This window comes from Anguilla rostrata, chromosome 3 (genome assembly GCF_018555375.3).
Source record: "Anguilla rostrata isolate EN2019 chromosome 3, ASM1855537v3, whole genome shotgun sequence".
Taxonomy (NCBI): domain Eukaryota; kingdom Metazoa; phylum Chordata; class Actinopteri; order Anguilliformes; family Anguillidae; genus Anguilla; species Anguilla rostrata.
This window is the reverse complement of record NC_057935.1, coordinates 19,990,620-20,011,322: the sequence shown is the minus strand read 5'-3', so window position 1 is coordinate 20,011,322 and position 20,703 is coordinate 19,990,620. Positions and strand designations below refer to the sequence as shown.

Sequence of the window (20,703 nt, the reverse complement as noted above, 5' to 3'; positions counted from 1 at the left end):
GCGATATTAAGAATTTGAAATATCTATATAACTTCTAAGAAAAAAATGTTAAATTGGGCTAAATTAATTCTGACATCCTTTGGCTGCAAGTTCAGAAAACAGAAAAATGGGCTCTGATAAAAATCAAACCCTTTCCCCAGCTGCCAATTTCAAATTACAAACTTATTGCTCATTTGCAGATAAGCATTTGGTAGAAACGTCTGGCACATCCAGTTTTAGTTTTGATCATCCTTTACGGTTCATAATCACCCGTCACCTTTCCTCTCCTTTCATACGGTTTGAAATCATCCCAAACATTATTTGACCTGGTTCACTTGCTGCACTGTGACCTTTAACTGCCTATGAAGAAGGGCCATGCGTTCCCCGACACACAGAGATCATAGAAAAGCTCATTCTCACCCCTGTATTAGCAGCTATCATTAGTTATCTCTTCACGTAAAATGTGCGATTCAAGTGATAAATGAGCATTGCGGTGCCAATCTTATGGGGGAAATGGACATTTTTAGTCAGCTTCCCTGGGTCCACAGTATGATCAACAGCTCAGCTGGGGAAACTTAGCTCAGGAGGTAAGAGCGGTTGTCTGGCAGTCAGAGGGTTGCCGGTTCGATCCCCTGCCCTGGGCGTGTTGAAGTGTCCCTGCGCAAGACACCTAATCCCTAATTGCTCCCCATGAGCTGATTGGTGCCTTGCATGGCAGCCTTTCACCATTGGTGTGTGAGTGTGTGTGTGAATGGGTTAATGAGAGGCATCAATTGTAAAGCGCTTTGGATAAAAGCGCTATATAAATGCAGCCCATTTACCATTTAGCTCACTCAAATTCTCCACGTTTACAGAAATGGACCTAGGCAAACGATGAAAACAACTTTTACTAATAATGGTAGTAGTAACAGGGATCATTTTCAGTACGATTATTGCAGAATATTTTAACAATGAAACACGGCATATTGGTTTACATGGTTTAGATTCTTGGATTCATGGGTTTTTCCTGAGTTTAGTGTTAATGGTGATTTTGAGTTTTTCCACCCACTAACAGGGACAAATGCATTTCCATGCTGAGACTTTTTCCCTGATGTGTCATGTTTATCCTTGTAACTATCTCGGTTTTGTCGATTATTATCCAAAAAAACTACAAAAAAATCTAAAATTGTGGAAAAAAATTCTAAACGGCTCTATGTGGTCTGTGAGTTTCTTACCAGCAGTTAAAACCACTGTATCAGCCACCAGTTCAGTTTCTCAGCTGATTCATGATTTGTTATGGCCCCAGACAATTAAAAATGAGAAGGGATCCATTCTTGGTGTTCGTCTACACCCAGGTATAAAAACACCATTTTAACAAATATTAACAGTGCTAATCCAGCATAATTCCTAAACTCATAGTGATACATATTTTCTTTGAATGTTGCATGAATGTGTATTGATACTTAAGATAATTCTGTTAAGATGCCTGAATGCAGTATTAAGATAGAGAAATATAAAATATTTTCTTTTGCCTGTCAAGGTATGCAGATATACTGTGGCAAAAGGCTACTGCCCACTTTAAATTGAGTCAATATGCCTCATTAACATATGATGTTGGTATGTAAAGAGCCTTTGGACATCTGTCAATTACAGCAATTTTACACTACAAGGTAGGTGAAACCTACAGTGTTTAAAGTACTTCAAAAATTGTGCTTTGATATTTACAAACATCTTAGTTATCAACTGATTCAAGCCCTATCATGCTACCTTATTGCAGTATTAATATTGGTCCATAATTACACATTCAGTGTCTAAAATGCTCTTGATTTTGTTCTATAATATGTTTTATTTTTAAAGGTAGTTATTATTATTATTCTTATTCTTATTCTTATTATTATTATTATTATTATTATTATTATTATTATTATTATTATTATTATTATAAAGCTTGTTGAATAACTTGTTATTGAGTTTAATGCTTCCATCCAGGCAAATATTTGCAAACTGCTAATTACCTTGCAGGTAGTGATTAAGATTTGAAATGTGCGCTTTTTTCTGCTTTTAGGAAATGGAAAGCAAAGTCTTGGAGGATCTTAGTTGTAATTTATTAAACATAAAAAGCTCCTTGATAAAATATAGAAATTAGATATATTTTGCATTTCAAAGATTGAAGCTGACAACATTCTTGCATGCAAATAAGGTTGGGATTCATTAAAAAAATATATTTGAAGCCAAATTATTTCTGAATGCACTTACTATAATAATGTGGTACACAGATAAGGGGGTGCAGAGGCTATTAAAAGCCACTGATGTCTCCAAAGTGCTGAAATGAGTTTCTTTCTGCCATTGTGTATTAATGCTCTTCTAACAGAACGATGCATATTAATAAATTAACAGAATTGGTAATAGATTTGTTAATTACAAATTTAAGAAGCTCCACAGTGTTGTTTTCCCAATATGTTTTTCCCCCTCTTAATTCAAAACCAGAATTGCAGATGCATTGATTAATAGTTAATATGCAAATATGATGCTGAAAAACAAGCAAACAAAGAAAAGAAAAGTTTATCACTTTCTCCTCATGCGTTTTGCACAACGACTCCAGTTATACAGCGTATATTGTGCTTTTCTGTTCAGACAATGCACCTATACGATGAATGTGCCACATTTGATCCCTTTCATTCCTGTATTTTAATGGCCAATTTGACACAATCAAATGTTTTTTTTATTAAATCTGTTTGTGTTGGGGGTACCAATATGTTAGTTCAATAGGAGGCACAATTGTCCTCAGGAAATTTTTGTCTTGACTTTTTGGTCAAGACAAATATTCATTAAACAAGGTTTGAGTAACCTTGAGTGACACCAAATATATTTTTGCTGTGCTTTGTGCAAACAAAGCTAAATGAAAACATAGTTTACTTCAAACTAATCAATTAGGCACCAGAGGGCCTTTTCAGCCTGATGGTTTGTTGAAAATAATTTAGCAATAGAGTGGCAGGAAACAGCACTGGCAAATAAGATGGCAGAAAAACGCTAACCGCTGATACTGATTGATGTTGTGCGCTAACAATCATCCTCACCAAAAACCCTTCCTCTGAGAGCCGGGGAACGAGGCGTCTCGAATCCTCGCATTGTCCGTTTTCGCCAGGCAAATTTTGACACCGAAGCCCTTGCAAACCCCCCCCCCACCCCCCCACCCCCCCTCACCCACCCACCCCCACGATATCAGCGCGACAATGTTAGTCAGCAACGCTCGTAAATACCCAATTCATCAACGCGGGAGTAATTTCGAAACGGGGCGCTCACAAAAGGCCGAGCTTGTCAGCGAGAGAGACAGGTGGTGGCGGATCTCGCTCTGATACGGAGCGATATGAATAATATATTCCGCGGAGGAGCGTGCCAGAGCCCAGGCGGTAAACACAGCTGCTTCCTCTCTCTTCCAAAAGAACAGCTTGGCGGGACGGGAACCAGGGAGCCCATCCCACCTGAGCACCGGGGACTATTAACTAATCAAACACGCGGGCTAAGTAGTGAAGGAGGAGGGGCCGAGAACAGGGGCGGAGCTAAAGGTATCCGCTTGTAGGTCTACTGGACTTGCCAGCCAGGTGGACCAGTACGCGATGGGAAAGGATGAAAAAAACTTTTTTAGCAGCTCGATGGAAAAGTCGACATTGAAGCTAAAATGGTTGCTTGAATGGTATTTCTGAGAAATATTATTTCAGAAATACAGTCCTAGGTTTAGAGCTTCCAAAGCTGCTTGTTTTGACATTAATGTCTTTCCAATGACAGACACAGTAACAGGAAGCCAAAGGTACAGAGTGAGTACTGGCATTATGAGTTGTCAGCAACTTTCTGGGTTAACTTACACCCATGATGATCTGCTGAGGACAGTAACATCCATACAAAAAAGTTTTTATATTATCATTTTCACAGAAACAGTGAAATCCCAAGAGTGTATCAGTAACTCTGCAACAATGGAAAGTGTTTGTTTCTTCAGGGGATGGGTGGTGGGGGGGTGGGGGGTGGAGGGTGCTCAGGGACAGATTTTGATGTTCCAAAAATCTATAAATCTTGTAAAGGCCATCTGTTTGGTGTGAGCTTAGTACTTACGACCAGGAATTTACCCAAGGGTCCATTTTCTTCTTCTTTTTTCTTTTTCTTTTTTACATTTTTTACAGGGAACTTCCTTCTAATTGTAGACCTCAGGTGAAATATTATTGCAAAATAATAACGGCAGGGTGATCTTATGATCTGTGACTCATGACTGGGAGTAAAGAGCACAGTGCGTCAGTGTCACGCAAAAGTTCTTGTCTTTTTTTTTTTTTGGTATCATGTTTTGTCTCTTGTCCAGCTCCACATACTGTAGATATCTCGTAACTGTTTTGATAAATGAAAAACTTTTTTTTTTTAAATGCTGTTCCAATGAATTCCTTCTATTTTTTGGAAAAAGAGAAGATTTTGTGCAATGCTGACGTATGATAACCCAAGGAACCTCAATAAACTCTGAACTATCCCCTATTTCATCAGGACAGAAAGATACATGTATAAAAAATACATGGGATTCCTGTAACCAGCAAAGGGAGTGTGGGTTTCATCACAAGCGATTGCTGCTGTATTTTGTCTTGTCAAGTTATTTTTTTTTCCACCCGTAATTTCCCTTCATATTCTCACCCATATTGCAGATTGCGTTGGGATCGCTGCCATAGAAAGTCATAAAATCCCTGTCATCGCGCAGAGCTCTGCTCGATACATCAGAGGACAAATGACCGCGGTCCCAATTTGGCAGATTTAATTAATGGAGGAAAAAGGGCGGGAAAGGTCGAATTAAGTACAATATCAATTCTGAAGCAGGTTCTGATTCCCATTCTCATTTCCCAGTCCATTTATTGTAAATGAAGTTGTGCGCTTGACCAAAGTAGGTCCGCGTCCCTCATCAGCGTAACGACTTGGCGCTACCTCGTAGTCCATCCCTGAAATTGTGCTCCTGACTTTTTTTTTTTAAGGGGTCTGTGAATACAAACAAAATACAGTAAATTAGGACAGATAGAGGCTCTTCCTCTCTGTAGGGTAATGTTTCAGGGTAATCATGTATAGTACATACTTGGGGGGTTGGAGGAGAGGGGGGGGGGGGGGGGGTGGTTGTGATGGGGATACTCTTTAAGTTCCTGGAATTACAGTCTCAATTAGTGACTTGCAAATGGACTGCTTTCTTAATCACCCCCCAAAAAACTGGCCCCCGGGAGCTACGCTAATGTACCCCATTAAAATGGCCATCTACAGAAGGCTTCTAATGACAATGATCCCTCGCCGTCATCACCAAGAAAAGCCAAAGTTTTGTCTTAAATGAGGAGTGATGAATGACCGAGGGTGGCCGTGTCACAGAGCGCTTTATTAGCGCTGACATGGCGGCCAGGTTTTGCGTAAACGGGACATCCTGTCACGTCGGAAATTGCGACGGGGAAGACGAGACTTCCGAGAAGCATACTGTAAGTAACGTAATTTAGGTTAGATTCCCACCTTCCCGTCCAGAAGCTCCACAGCGACTCCTGCTGGCAGAGATCGCATGTGCGGCACAAAACAGTGGGGCCTGTTGTGCTCACTGTTATTCTTGGATGTTTTCTTAGGGCGGTTAAACTTGAGAAATTTGTTTATGAAATGGGCACTGCTCCACACACAAACTACATAATTAACTGTCATTGAACTGCTTTCAATAAGTTAATTTAAAAAAGGCTTTTAATTGGAGAAAAAGCAACCCGTTAAATTATGTGCTTTTCAACTGTTTCTGGAATGTGATGCTTATTTAAAAAAATAATAATAATAATAATAATTTTTTTTTTTTTAATATATGATTAACAAGTACACAACTAGCCATAACTAACTAACTATATTCTGCATTTCTGCTTCATAGTTTTTTTTTTCCTTTGGTAAAACTTTGAGTAAATATTCCATCACAATTCAGGGAAGAAGTATAGGAGAACAAAAATGCAATCCATTTCTTAAATTTATGTTTAATTTATTTGATTTAAAAATGGTTTTACTAATAATAATAATAATTATTATTATTATTATTATTATTATTACTTTAAACATTTTAAAATATGATAGATTTTAATTCTATGAAAATTCATCCTGACATTTGCTTTGATCTGTGTCACTTAAAGATTTTTTTAAAAAGATGGGTAAATCCACCTAAAAAGTCTTCAAATCAAATCAAATATATATTTAAAATTAATTATTATTACATTATTGATGTTTCATAGACCTATGCTTTTGTTTTGGGTTTTAATTTCCTTTGTTGTGATGTACCCAGAAATAACAGAGAGTGTGTCTCTTAATTTTTCCTAATTACAGATTCTGTGTGCACAAGACTGCTGTGTGTTATCAGTGACCCTCCCCCATTTAGCTGTGAAATCAAGAGGAAAGGGTTCCAGGTAAAGCTAATTATGTCTCCTGCTATGCAGGGACTTTGCAGTACTAATTAGACGCCTAAACTCTGAAACTGATCGGCACTGACAATCCACGCTCCTGCTTTTCTGTGTAATGGGATGTGAGCAGCCAGAGTACAGAGGGTATTCGGTCCTTGCATTCGGTGTGTAAATATTCATTGATATTCATATGATACTTGGGAATTGTCTTGATTTCGCCTTGTGGTTTGGCACAGCCAAAAGCGTTTCGGAAGCGCGGGGTGAGGGGTATATTAATTTCCCAGCCTTTATGTAAAATTAGATCGTAAGGGCATTATGAATGGCTCAGAAACCCGGCTCAAGGCTTGCTAACGGCAGGAAAAAACAAACAAACAGAAATCTTATTTTTCTGTTTGTTTGTGTTCTAAACATCTAAACATCTGAACTAACTCCCACCTAAATCGCGTGCAAAATTACCCTGGCTGATATAGGCTAGACGGACTCAAAGAAAAAGAGTACGACAGGAAAAGACGTAACGCAGCAATGATCACAATTATCTTACTTCGTTATGGTAACACAGGTTGTTAATGAGCCTAATTAAACATTTTTCCACGCTCATTATGATTGGCTGGCTCGCGCGTTCTGGAAAAGAGACTCTATCCTGGGATGCGGGTCCACAATGAGACATGTGACCACGGTCCTCAGCCTGTCAGATGGACCGCATTGACGTGGGGGCGAAAGTGGGGCAGCCGGACAGCCCTTTCTCCCAGCAGACCCCCCCTCTCTCTCTCTCACACACACACACACACACACACACACACACACGCACACACATGCACGCGCGCGGGCGGTCGGGTGCTCAGACACAAACTTCCCTGGAACCTGAACAGCAGGCCACAGATGGCCCTCTCACCATTCCGAGCTCCGGCACGGCGAAGATCGCGGTCTTTGAGAGCCCACATGATTTATTCATGGTGCTGGGTGACGGTCAGGGGAGTGAGGGCCAGAGAGTTTCTGGGCACGTCCATCAGAGACTGATTGAGATGAGTCAAAAAAAAAAAAAAAAAACCAGGGTGACTCGAATTGGACAATCTGGTGACAGCGTCTGTCGGGGTTCCGTGCCTGGCTGTGCCCTTTCTGGGGAGGCAAAGCCCCCTCCCCAAGTTGGAGTGAGATATATGGGTGAGCTAGTAAGGAGGGGGGGGGGGGGGTGCAGGTGGTGGAAGAGTCTTTGGCTAAGCCTTGTGGACAGGGCCGGATGTATGAAAATAACACTGGGGCAAAGACAATATATCAACAGGACCTACCTCATCTGAAAGGGAAATGCTAACATACCTGGTTCTCTCACAATATCATTATGATTCCTGTCAACTTTTAGAGTTAATTCAGACCTGTAAAAAGGCTTTGCTTTGAAATATTTGCAAATTCATTGGCAGATCAGGGGGAAAAAATAATTCTGAATTTTTTCTTACAAGTTGTTTAATAAAGTTATTTTAAAGATCATTTGATTATATTTAGAAGAGAAAGAAAGAGGGGGAGAGGGAGAAGAAGAGAGAGCGAGAGAGAGAGAGAGAGAGAATGCAAATCTGCTTGTTTGCTGTGGTTTGGTAGAGTGGTTAGGGCTGTGTCCCCAACTTCCTGCCCACAGCCCAGAGGGTATCGTGGGAGGAGAACGACACTGGGGGGCATGTTTCAGGGGCTCCAACTGGCCTGGCCTGATGCCTCTTAATGCTGCCCAACAGGCAGGAGAAGGCCTGTGTCTTTTCATGCAAGAGCGAACAAGCTTTCATACCAGAATGCCAACCACCGCAGCATTGTGCAGCTTCTTCCTTTGGTCGGCTGTTTTAATTTTACAGCAGACAGAATGCACATTGTTCTTTTTCACTACTGATTCCATTGTAACAATGTGCATAAATACTGTATTTAAGTGTAATTTTGTTTACCCTGAAAACATAAGTAAAAGGATTATGTTTGCTGACGACACTGGCAGACTTGTTATTGGGCATAAATAAAGCAAACCTTTTAGCTCTTTTTCCACAGTGCTTCACTGGTGTGCTTTTATGTGGTCACAGCCCCAACTAAACGAGCAGCGATGGATTCAACTGATCTGATTCCAGTCGCAGGAAGCCAGGGAATTTAGAGGATGACAGATGAAGTGAGACAGATCTCCTTTTACAAGGGATGGCAGTGAGGTAATCTGTCCTGTACCCCAGCATTCCGTGGGAAAGAACGGAACATGTACACAATTACAGCTAATAACTATAAGAGCTTCCTTCTCAGCATGAACAGCATCTAATTTGATCGGTTGACAAAGCTTAAAATAAAAAGCCTTAGTCTCAATGGAAACATTTTACAGCAAAATAAGGGCTACCAATACTGTCAGTCCTCTGCATTTTACCATCGCAGTACTAGGCAGCTCTACAAGTGAACAATAGGTAGCAGTTGAAGACAGATAAAAAAAAACATAATCATAATCAATAATATTTAATATTCAAATAGTAGTTCACAATAATGTGATTCGCAAATAGAACTCCAACATTATATATTTTGTTGCTCCAACAGGCAGACACCAGAGCCAGATTTGTGTATCCCTGGTGGAGGCTATTGGTTAATGGACTCAGCTGAGGAGTTACAATTGCACAAGTCTCTCTGGATAAGAGCATCTTCTAATTTATTGTAATGTAATGTAATGAGTAGCTCTGCAGGGCATAGGGTGTAACTGCTAACAATTAGGAAATGAGTCGCATCCGGCTCAACCCCAGCATCATTCTCCAATGGGCGAGTGTCTGGGCGTGAGAGCCCTTATGGATTAAAGAGAGAAAGTGCCAAAGCGAAGGCACTTTATGCACCCAGGGCATATTATTACCATGAGAGGAGGGTGACCATTGGTCAGATAGTTCTGGTAATTTACCTTGAGGGAGCAGGAGGAGCAGGGGGGCATTCCATAGTGAGAGTTAAGCTAATATATGATCTCTTTCTGACCAAACCCACACCCCGCTGCATAATGAATCACTAGGAGTTTCCGAGATTAGCAGCCTGGCGCGGAAAGTTTTAAGGTGTAAAATTACGGGAGGCGAAAGGCTAATGTTAACAGGATTAGCTTTATCGGCCACACGCGAGAGAGCTGGTGCGCTCGCATTAAGGGCAATGCAGATAAAACGCATGAATATGTACAGAGCCGAGGGTCTTCTTCGGAACCCGCGTGCATGTGTGTGTGTGTGCGCATGTGCGCGTGTGGGGTTATGGGTGTGGGATATGGGGTGGGATGGGATGGAGTCGGTTGGTGGAGGGGGGTGAGGGGTGGAGTTTGATGGCCGCAGCATTTATATCTTGGCTGTTGTCCTCGTTTGAGATGCCTGTTCATGTGATGGCAGACTGGGAGGATGGGGCTGAATCTTGGGGGACGGGATTATAAATAAAAAAATATGTGGAAATTTCCAGAACTTGTATAAGCCTTGGTTTTTTTTCCTCGACTGGGGAATCACCCTTCCCCCCCCATATATATATATAACTTAACACGCCAATATTGAATACAGCTGACCAATGGGACAGGAAATTAAGGAATGACAAAATTTCATAACTTCTTAAAAAAAAAAAAAACTGGAACTGAAAAAGTGTCAATGGATCAAATTAAATTTTAATGTACACCCTTCATGGTGACAGAGAGCAAGGTAAATAAAGGTGTTCTCTAAATGAAGCATATGAAGGAGAAATTACATTGTTTAAGTTGCTTTTTTTTTCCTCCCACTTCGAACCAGATATCTCAGAGTTATTTGAAATTTCCGCATGCAGATGGATGACAGTTTTAATTTTTAAATGGCACAAACATAATCTAGCGGGCTTATTCAGGATGTTGATTTATAGATAGGGCTCGGGAAGCTAATTGCGGAGCACGGCTTGATCAATCACGGCCTTTGAGGAGATTTCTAAGCTGCTGCGTGCTTATCTTCGACTGCTGTTTTGGAAACTAACAATACATTCATATTTGCACAACAATTTGTTTATGTGTGTTTCTCAAATCACACACTGCTGCGATGTTAGAAACAAAAAAACCCTTTCCCCTTAGTTATAATAAATGCACTGATTCCCTTGTAATGGCGGTGAAGTAGTTTGTTTGCACGAGACAGAGTAATCTGTGTTTTCTGGGAAAATGAAAAGGAATGTATATGCTTTTCCTACAGGCTAGCGAATCAGGCGAGCGTATGTATGTGATCTGCAGTTTATTTGAGGTCATTAATCTTGATTGGATGTACTGTGATTATCTCAGGGAAATGCTCTTTGAGGTACTGAGAACAGATAAAATGTCACATTCATGCCCAAATTATTTAGTGTAAAGCAAGAGTGGGTGAATGCCATCTACGTGCTGTCACTGTTGTTTGTTCCCACTCTGATCCCATGAGAAGTGCGCCCCCTCATGGATCCAGAGAGACACAGCAAAAAACATTGAATCATATAAAAATAGAAACAATAAAATAGAAAAAAAAATATACAGATGTATCATATTTAAACATCACTTGTAATGGTTTATTTAAATGATGTTCTAAAAAAGGCTGAAACTATCAACATCCATAAAACTGACATGGCTTATTTATTTCAGATAAATATTTTTTCTCTGAAAAAAAAAAAAAAAACAAAACAGATGGAAGAGAAATGCTTTTGAAAAATGATGAGACAACTAATGGAACATTATCACATTCTCTGCTTTAATGTTTCAGTCGGAGAGCATTGACTGAACTTTGACTGAACGAGCAATCGCAAAGCGCTGTCTGTTGCCCTATAGGTTCTTATGCTGTTAGTCAGCTGCACCCTGTCTGTTTGCTGCACACGTTAACATCTGCCCCGCGGTTCCAAACCCAGGCCCCGCTCAGCTTACAGCAGAGAGTACACCGGTCAGAGACCTCACAACAACCCCAAATCACCCTCACCCAAAACGAATTAAAAAAACAAACAAGTTCATGTAAAAATCCTCAGGTTTTCTAACCAGCATAGAAGCACAGAAAATAAATAAAACTCTGTTCTGGTTATACTGAGGAATTTTTGTATAAATTTTTCAATTTTTAAAAATATCCCCACTGCAATCAAAAAGACTTGAATAAATGAATAAATAAAAATCTTTGAAAGTCCCCAATTCATGCTCAGACCAAGAGCCAGCCAGTTAAAATGACAAGTGCTGATAACTGTAGATTTCCAGCCTTCACCATCTCCTGTGGGTTTAATAAGGACTTCCTAAGAGGAATACGTTGCTAATACATTCCTGCTAATATTTGGATGCTAAGCTATCGCATTTTAATGAAGTTCATTGCGTTTACTTAAGTCACTCTGGACAAGAACATCTGCCAAATGATGTAAATGCAAATAGGAAAATAAATACACAAACAATATTGAGGCCTACTCACTTATCGCCTCCACGAACGGTTCGAAGAATCGGTACGGAAACAGGGGCTCCGGCAGCTCCCGGAAAAACATCTTGAGCGCTCCGGTGACCACGTGGATATCTTCCCACTGGCAGTCGTCCAAATTCAGCTCGTCTTCTGGGAAAACAAGGGAAGCGATGGAACAACCGCTTTTAATGAAACAATTACACTGCACTAATTATTATGTTAATGTTTGCCGACTATCATCAGCCAGCGCTAACAGCCGAGCGCACCTAGAGGTTTAACGCAGTGCATTTTCCCTCTCCTTTTCTCTCCCTCTTAGGAAAGGGGAATGCCATCTGCAGAAATGTCTGTCATCTCTGACATAGAGTGTCAGGTACATGTAATTCCCACAATGCACTGCTTTAAGACACTGGTAACAGGGTAAAGCAATTCATTGCTATTAGTTTTAGGTACTAAAAGATCACTGTGTGGTGCTCCACCTCTGGCTCTTGATACAGGCCTTGACGTTCAAAAATAAGACATGAGCCTCTTGTGTTTAGCCTCATGCTAACATTAATTTTACAAGAAAAAGCAGAATTTTTATGAAGTGTTACATTGGAATAACTTTAAAGGAAGGAAATTCCAGCAGTCATGTCACCCTAGATCCTACTCATATCAAACTGCTAAAGCTAAGCAGCCATACCACGATGTACAGTACCCTTCTCATGGCCAAATTCCTGGACAACATGCCCAGTGCGTTTTCAAACAATAGTTGCACACTCTTCACTGTGTATAAAATAAATAGATATGTTTTTAATTCAGAGGCAACTGAATACATATAGTAAAGTTGGGGAGCGTTTAAGTGCCGGGGTGTGAGACTGCAATCCTGGAGGGTCACACTGTCTGTTGGTTTCCAGTGTTTCAGCTCTTCTTAAGTGATTGATTTAAGTCATTGATTGGTTAAAGAGCCCAGACACCTTCTTTCAAGGCTTAAATTGGCCACTGATTGAAAGGAAACCACAAAAACAGCAGAGAGCACGGGAGTTTGACATTCCTGCTGAAGTGTATTACGTGAAAGAAATGTTAGGGATTTCGGTCAAAGGAAAAAAAATAAAAGCATACAAGTCTGTTATTCCACCAAAATCTTTTTTTTTTTGATGTGGAAAGAGAAATTATTCAGAAAATGAAACTTTTTTCTTTATAAACTATTTTTCCTGCCTCACAAGCCAGCACTCTGCTATCCCCCAAGCCCCCTGCCCCGACCCCCAACTGCCCAAGTCACATTTGATTGAAACCAGTTAACCAATGGCCCTAAATTTCATGGTATTAATTTCATGGGACTTCATCCTAGTGCCAGATTTGAATGCGCAATGCCTGAACAAAGACACCAGCCACTCCAGGGAACTCATAGAGCTGCATACTGAAAGACACAGGAGGGGGGGCTTTTACTGATGTCTGTCAAATATGTTCATACCACCCCCCCAACACACACACACACACACATACACCGGGATGCAGCCAACCCCCCACCCCCCCCAAAACCAAAAAAAAAAACAAACAAAACAACAATTGAACCTCTTCCTTCTTGAATTGCCTTCCTCCTGTGCTCTCACCAGACCGTTATGAAGGCCCGTCATTTCCACCATCTGAACAGCTGCAGTCCTTCTCATGGTCCCCCCCCACCCGCCCCCCCTCCCTTGACCTGAAGAAATTAACTTACCCTTTCTGTGTGGTCTGAAAGGTTCCCTTAGTATGACACCATTTGTTCTAACTGATCTCAGTTTAGCAATATTATATAGAGCCCATATATTCACAGTTGTGTACTGTCACAGGGTTGACATTATAGTCATAAACATTAATGCTGAGTATTTGCTAAGAACAGACATTAAGACATTGGCCGTAGCTCAGCAAGAACAATGCATACTTGTGCTTACTTATGTGTAACGACTGGTATGCTTGTGTATCCCTAGCTCTAGTGGAGTTTGCTTACCACTTGAAGTGTACTTTTTAAAAAAGTCGCCTTGGCTAAAATCCTGTGCTAAAAACTGTTAAATTTTAAACTGTAAATTGTAAATTATTTATATGTTTGTTCCCAGCAAAGAAAGAGTGGTTTGGCTCTGAACCACACTAGTGGCCCAGAAAAACATGGAATGTGAATTTTTGTGTGAATTTTAGCAGCCTAGCTTTGTTAGGGAAAATATCAGATATTTTGGATGTACAGTGTTTGTGAGCATGTTTAAGGCACTATTAATTCAGTGGTGCTCTTGTAAAACACTACATAAACAAGTAGTTTCTACATGAAAGTGCTGCAACTGCAGCAAAAGAAAAACTGCTGCCTCAGTACTGCTAAGGTAGAAGACACCACAAAGCTAATTTAGTAAAGATGATAGCGGGGGAAAGTGAATGTTTTTATGAAAGGATGAGTGGATCTCAATGATGGGTGTGTTGAAGAGAGATCTGCCTCCCTTTAACAGTCCTTCTTTGGGATACAATGAGCAACCAGCCATTCAATTAGCTTGCCACTGCAGACTGACCACTTGACAGGCCCAGCTAAATGTTAATCTGTCCATAACGGATGTTTTGTGCAATTAATCATGTTCAGCCCAGCAACAATGGGGCTTCTCAGGCAACCTGGAGTTCTGGGAAGAGTAGACACTTCTCCTACTAGCTCCACAATTCTAATTTGGAAGTGCATTCAAAGCTTGTTTGGCCTAATCGTTCACCTTAATGTTGACCGCGTTCGAGTACATAAATTGTCTGTGTTCGTTTTCTCTCTCTTTCTTTCGGCGTAAACGCAAGGACAATGCCACCGAAATCCCAGAGAAACCGAGGTCTGGAGTCGCTCTGTCCTTCTGTGATGTTCGGGGGGGAACGGGTCCTGGGGGGGTCAAGCACCATTCATCATCAGATCGAGCGACTTCCTGCCCATCCCCCCCGAGCGCCCCTCCTTACCGCCCCGCTCTGACCAGCGGCTTTGTCGAAGGAAGAGAAGAAAGGTATTCTTTGAGAAAAGAGAGGGGAGATTACAGGCCGGGCTCTCCGAGCGCAGGAGGGATGAATAAGAACACAAGGTGCCACTGTGTCGGAATCATAATGCATGCAAAGTCGATGATGTCATCCTTATTTTCCCTCCTCTCGTCTGACCTCCAAAGTCACAAGGCTGGGCCGCAATCCTGGAAGCCAGGCGCCCCTGACAGAGGCAGAACCGTGCGTCCGCTGAATGAATTAGCCGTGACCCATAAGTGAATTTTTTTGCGCCGCTGAATTATTATGATTTATATCTGCCTTCTGTCTTCCTGTTCAGGGGAGTCGGATGGTCAAACAAGACGGTCTCTTGTTCTCTTGAAAGGAACCCCAAGCTAGAATTCCACAAAAAGGCCAAATTAGATAATTTGAGCAAGTAGACATAGTCCTGGGGTTTTTTTCTTTTCTTTTTTTTGCCTCCCAACAAAAGCCAGATCTAGACTGCCCTTTCACAGTGTACATTTCTGCCCAGTCGCCCCACCCCCGCCTTTGGGAGATTCCATCAATACTTTCTTGAAGAATTTGCATGTGTTCAGCGGTATGTCTTCCATGCCAAACTTCCACTTACATTCAATGTAAGGTATTCCTCCCATTTTGTACTCAAGAGGTGAAATGCAGCACTTCACGGAAAGGAGTAATTATTCCATAATTTAATTCGGCCAGATTTCAAAAGAATAAATCTGCCTGTTCTTCCACAAAGTCAGAAGGCTTCCTAATTGAATGATTACTCAAACAGAAATCCCCTAAAATATGAAAACAATAAAGATTTTTGTGTGTTCCTACATTTGATTAAATTGAGCAATCCCCTGATGTTGGATGTTGTTTTACACAGAATGAAACTAACATCCGTGTTTTGAAAACATGAGTAATATTTTATTGACAGTTTGTAAAGAGTTTAACGAGTTCCCCAAACCACTATTTCATACGCATACCACTTTATTAATTTCTAAACATCGAAATAAGCACTAAGCAACAGATTCCACTGTTAGAAGAACGTACAGATGATTGACATTGTTCCTCAGTTGGCATGTACTAACAGAGAGGTGTCAGGACCAGGAACTCTCCTTACTTAAACTTGGCTCAATGAGACGCTGAGCCTAGTGGGGAGACTGCTTGGGTCTGAGCATTAAAATGAGTCACCAAAACAAAGCATCAAACCTGGCCAGCCTTGCCAACCGCCACATCAATCTGGAAGAACCTTAACACCCTACACAGAGAGCCAGGTCCCGTAACTACGAGAACGGAGAGACTCCGGCTCTAGTTTGGCTGTTGCCTCAGGTGGTCCCTGCCCGCGGACAAAGGGGTCGTCGCCGTTGTTTGGATGAACTGGACGCGCGGGCGATGCCTCGCAGCGCTCCCATCTAAAAATAAAAGGGTTGTTTTTTTGGCAGCGCCCCGAGATAACTCCCCGGCACTGAGCAGCGGACACTAGCCTTTTTGTCCCCGTGTCTGCACGACCTCGATGAAGAGGGGAAGGGGGGGGCATCGAAAATTCCCCGGTCACGTGACTTGGAGAATGCCCCCCGTGTGTCAGTTGTGGACAGATTCCTTTCTGTCTATTCACACAAGCCCCGCAGGGTAGGACCCTAGGCCGCTAAAGGCCTGCTGCATGCTTGTCCGTCCGTCATAAACGGTAAATAACTCATTCACGAAGCTGAGCTGAGATATCACAGCGGTTTTATTATTAGTCGAAGAGTCCTGAGATCATGGCTCTGAAGTCATCGCGGTCTTTCATCAACTTTTAACATGGGGCTCTTGTTATGACACTGAAGATATTGCATTAAACAGCCGTGTAGAGTACTGTAATGAATTCTGTTAGAGATTGTTTGTGTGTGCGTATGTTTGTGAGCATCCGTGCGCATGTGTTTGTGTTCTACTGCTGGAAAACTAAGAGTAGTAAAAGGTATTAATTAACCATGTACTTTTTTGTGTTTGTTCATATGTTTTCATGGAAAATAATGTGGTATTAAATGAATGAATATGAAAAAATCTTAATACCAATATTATTTCCAATGAATACAGACATATAATTCTTCATAAACTTAAAGTAAACATACACATATAAATGATTTAGTCTCTTAATAGATATATAGACTTATATCAGTAATTTGCCTTCCAGTTTCCACTAAAGAGATATGTTTAGTCAGAGTTCAACATTATTTAAATTGAAAACATTTTACAATAGACTCCTTCTACATCCGAGCACGCATGTTGCCTATTGCTTTATTTTATCACTAAACCACCCTGCGGCCAAGTGATGAAATAGATGTCCATTGAACACAGGGCCACTGTTAGAATCCAGCGCCATGCAGCGTGACATTTTAAATCCTTGGGGTCACCGCAGACACCCACCCCACAGCCCACCACCCACTCTGCACTCATGTGAACGGGAAATTCCTGCCATAAAAGAATCACGAACACTGCCCCTCCCCTCCCCCTTTTCAGTCGCCAATTTAGACGAAAGCATACAAAGGGTTTCTATCGCATTTTTTTATTTTTGGTGGCTCATGGAAAATGTCACGCTGACCTGCGTGCAGTATATCTTCCCCCATACACAGAGGAAATTCTTCTCGAGTCTTACGATTTTGAAATATGGAATTGCGGAATGCAGCCGCCAGGAGGGCGGGGATACCTTGGAGTGCCAACGTCTCTTCTTAAATTTCCAGCAGGTCAGTGGTTTTGCTCTGGGAGCTATCTGGAAGCTATCTGGAAGGCCTTTTCTCAGGGTGTGTTGTAAATTGGGGAATGCGAAGGTCCGTGAGGAATATACAGGGCATTTTATTCTGGTCTTCACACCCGTTCCACCTGTCCGTTCCCTTTTCCTCAAGGAATCCCCCGCTTCAAATAGCCCCGGTTGAAGTATTTCAGAGAGGTTCATGTAAAGGGCAAAGCCGACTCTTCTCCCAGGGAAACTGGTCGAACACACCCACATTTAAGAATCGGCCACGTGAAGTCGTGTACTTGGTAGGCCCTATCAAAGACGTTATTTCATGCCGTCACTGAAATCGCAAGCTCTTATTTAAATCGGGTTGGATGGATAAAAAGTATGAACCTGAAGTGGGGGTGGTTTAATGTTCATTCTTTGGAAATTTAAATAAGAACATTTCAGACCATCGGAAGTTCGTATTGTGGCCAGCTTCACACTGCCGATAACATGCAGGCCCCTTGGCAAATTTCAGCTGATGCCACAGAGAAAAAGCGATTCCAAAGTTAACCCTAGTTCTCTCAAATGAGCCCTGTCGGATAGTCTTCTTGCTTCGCTGTATCTTCACTTCTTCGCTAGCTAGCTCTGAAACAACATCCATCCCTCCCCACACAGAAAACAGCACCACACCCAGAAACGTCCGAAACATATTTTAGAATAACAAATAAAGGTGCACAAATTCAACAAAAGTGCATAAATAAAGAGATTGTCAGCACATATCATAATTATGCTTAAGCAGTTATTTAATATTTTCAAGGTAAAAATCCTGCATAGTATGCTTTTAAGTTTTATTACAAAATGAGAAGCCTCAAATCAGAACTTCTATTTTTGAGTGAATTTATAAAATGATTGTTCCTCTCAGCAATTAAAAAAAAAAAAATAGTTGTCATTTGGAACAGGATCACCCGACCACCCGCCCCCCTCCACCCCCCAATGATTCTCAATTAAAAACAAAAAGAGCAAACAGAACAGCTTAATTAGTTGATGCATTTACTAGTCTTAGTGGGGTCATATATAGCAAATACACTTTGTCTTTTTCTGTTAACTATAGCCCCCAGAGGAACCCCACTTCTGGATGCTTTCATTCAACAAGCTCTGAAGTGATCTGACGGACCAAAAATTGACTTAAGCATGTCTGTGCCTATGAAACCACACCTTGAACCAGAGAGGATGATGTTGGGTCTGGTTTCTCCTGAAGTTACTTCCCACATGCCATCCAGTGGAATCCTTGCCACTGTAGCCATTTTCTAATAATGTGTAGCATAGTGTGAAGAATTCTTTGTAAAATGGGCTATATAAATACAATTTCATTGATTGCTTGAGATGGTAGCCTGCACAGCTCCCACTGATTTCCTTACACTGCTGTACTGCTGACACATATTTATACTTTACCGCCATTTAGCAGATACCCTCATCCAGAGCAATTTTCCTTCAATTTTCAGCGATCTTAAAATGTCCCCACAGTACAAGATAGCTTGATAAACACTTCCGCGTATGAATTAGGGAAATAAGATTTTTGTTTATGTGGAAGGCTTCATGGCAGGAGCACTGCTGACAGATGTGAAACCAAACTTAAGCAGTACAACACAATCAGCCCAGTTAAAGGCTCACAATGTAATTTACTCTCTCTGTTCCCTGTGCTGGCTGGCTTCACAGAGAACTGAGACGCAGGGAACTCTGAACAAAACATAAGTCTCAGACTAACACTTTTCTTGAATTTGAAAATTGTAGATGGCAGGAAAGCATTGTGGGTGGAGAATTGTACTTGCAATCAGAAGTTTTCAGGTCTTATGCCCGGAAGAACTACTGTCATTTTGTTCTCAAATGATGCCTGATTTGCAGGAATGTGGGCATAGTAACAGCTGACAGCATCATTATAAACGGTGCATTCTGGTCAGACCTGACAACTGCGAAGATCTACAGCCAAAGTTACTTAGCGAAAAGTCCCCGCGCAATCAGTCAGATCTCTGATAGGCGGGGTTCTATGCGCACGACTCCTGTCAGAACAGATATGGCTGATCCCAGGCAGTTTCCGTGGGCAGACTTATCCTCCGTGATGTTTCGATGTCCCCACAATCTCCCCGAAGGCGCTGTGCCGTTGGAAACCGACCGGGAACCGATCGCGTAATTTGAAGAAGTCATCTAACGCGTACGCCTGTCTACCTTAATACCAAATAATTAGTTGTGTCTGCGCCTCACTGGGAGTATGCCCCCCCTCCCCCAGGGATAAATCCCTCCCCCCCATTTGATCGTCAAGTTAATTAAATTTGGCTCCGTCGCCGGGGATTTTCAGATCAGACAGGTAGGTGCCGCGTCCACCTCCGTGAGGATTAAAACACCCGGTGCGAATAAGTCCTCAGTAAGGCTCTGGGGCAGACGTTTAACACTGTGGGGTGGATGGGGGGGGGCACAGCTTGATACTGCCAGACCTACGGCATCCTTTGGACACTGCCGTGGACCTCCCACTGGGGACAAAACCAGAGGTGCCTTCCAAAAGTGTCAAAAGTGTTTTCAGCCTACTTCTCCACTAAGTAAATTATTCCAAAATGATTGAATATTGATGTGCACCCTGTGTTATTCTCTGATGCATGAAACATAGACCCTACACCCAGCTATTACACACTTCAAGTGCTTTAGGTTCACAGGTGTCACTGAGAATTAAACTTGGGAAGAGTGCTTTCATGGATATACAAAGCACACTTGAAGCAGATACAGAGTTTATACAGCTGATGTATACATACATAGCAGGTCTAAATATTTTCCCTGAGTACAGTTTCTGATTTCCAGAGAGTTGCCCTGTGTGCCCTTGGAAATTCTTTGTCTTCTCACTGGGTGACAACATTGCCTTAGGTAATGCAAAATTAATTTCTTGAAGATGAAAAAAAACAGATACAGTATATTTCAGTTATCAATTAAGGAACATGCTGTGACCAACAGACAACCAAACAAACAGTAATTCAAACGGCTGGTCCTGTTTTACCAATGGGGGGTTGTGTTAATGATGATACATTCTCAGGTGAATATCTCCTTAATTATCTCCTGGTGTTTCAGAGATGATTGCCCCACATGGTAATCTTGTAAGCATTTTAATTTCGGTACACAGCTGGCACGTAGACCTATCGCCACACTGGCAAAGGAAATTCGCAAAGGAACGATTCTTTTATCAACATTTGAGCCGCGAGAGTTGTTCATCACACACAAAACACAAATTCCTTAATACGTTGCATATTGAGCTGGCATTCATATCCATTTACCGTAT

At 41.6% G+C, this 20,703-nt stretch overlaps 1 protein-coding gene across 2 annotated transcripts in view; it reads right to left on the bottom strand.

The window, feature by feature from the left end:
* arhgap15 (Rho GTPase activating protein 15) overlaps positions 1-20,703 on the bottom strand; it is a 120,018-nt gene that overhangs the window by 23,249 nt on the left and 76,066 nt on the right. For both annotated transcript variants that reach the window (XM_064326658.1, XM_064326659.1), the window contains one exon: positions 11,756-11,890. In XM_064326658.1, the coding sequence (XP_064182728.1) occupies positions 11,756-11,890 (135 nt within the window). The remainder of the gene's footprint in view (positions 1-11,755; positions 11,891-20,703) is intronic.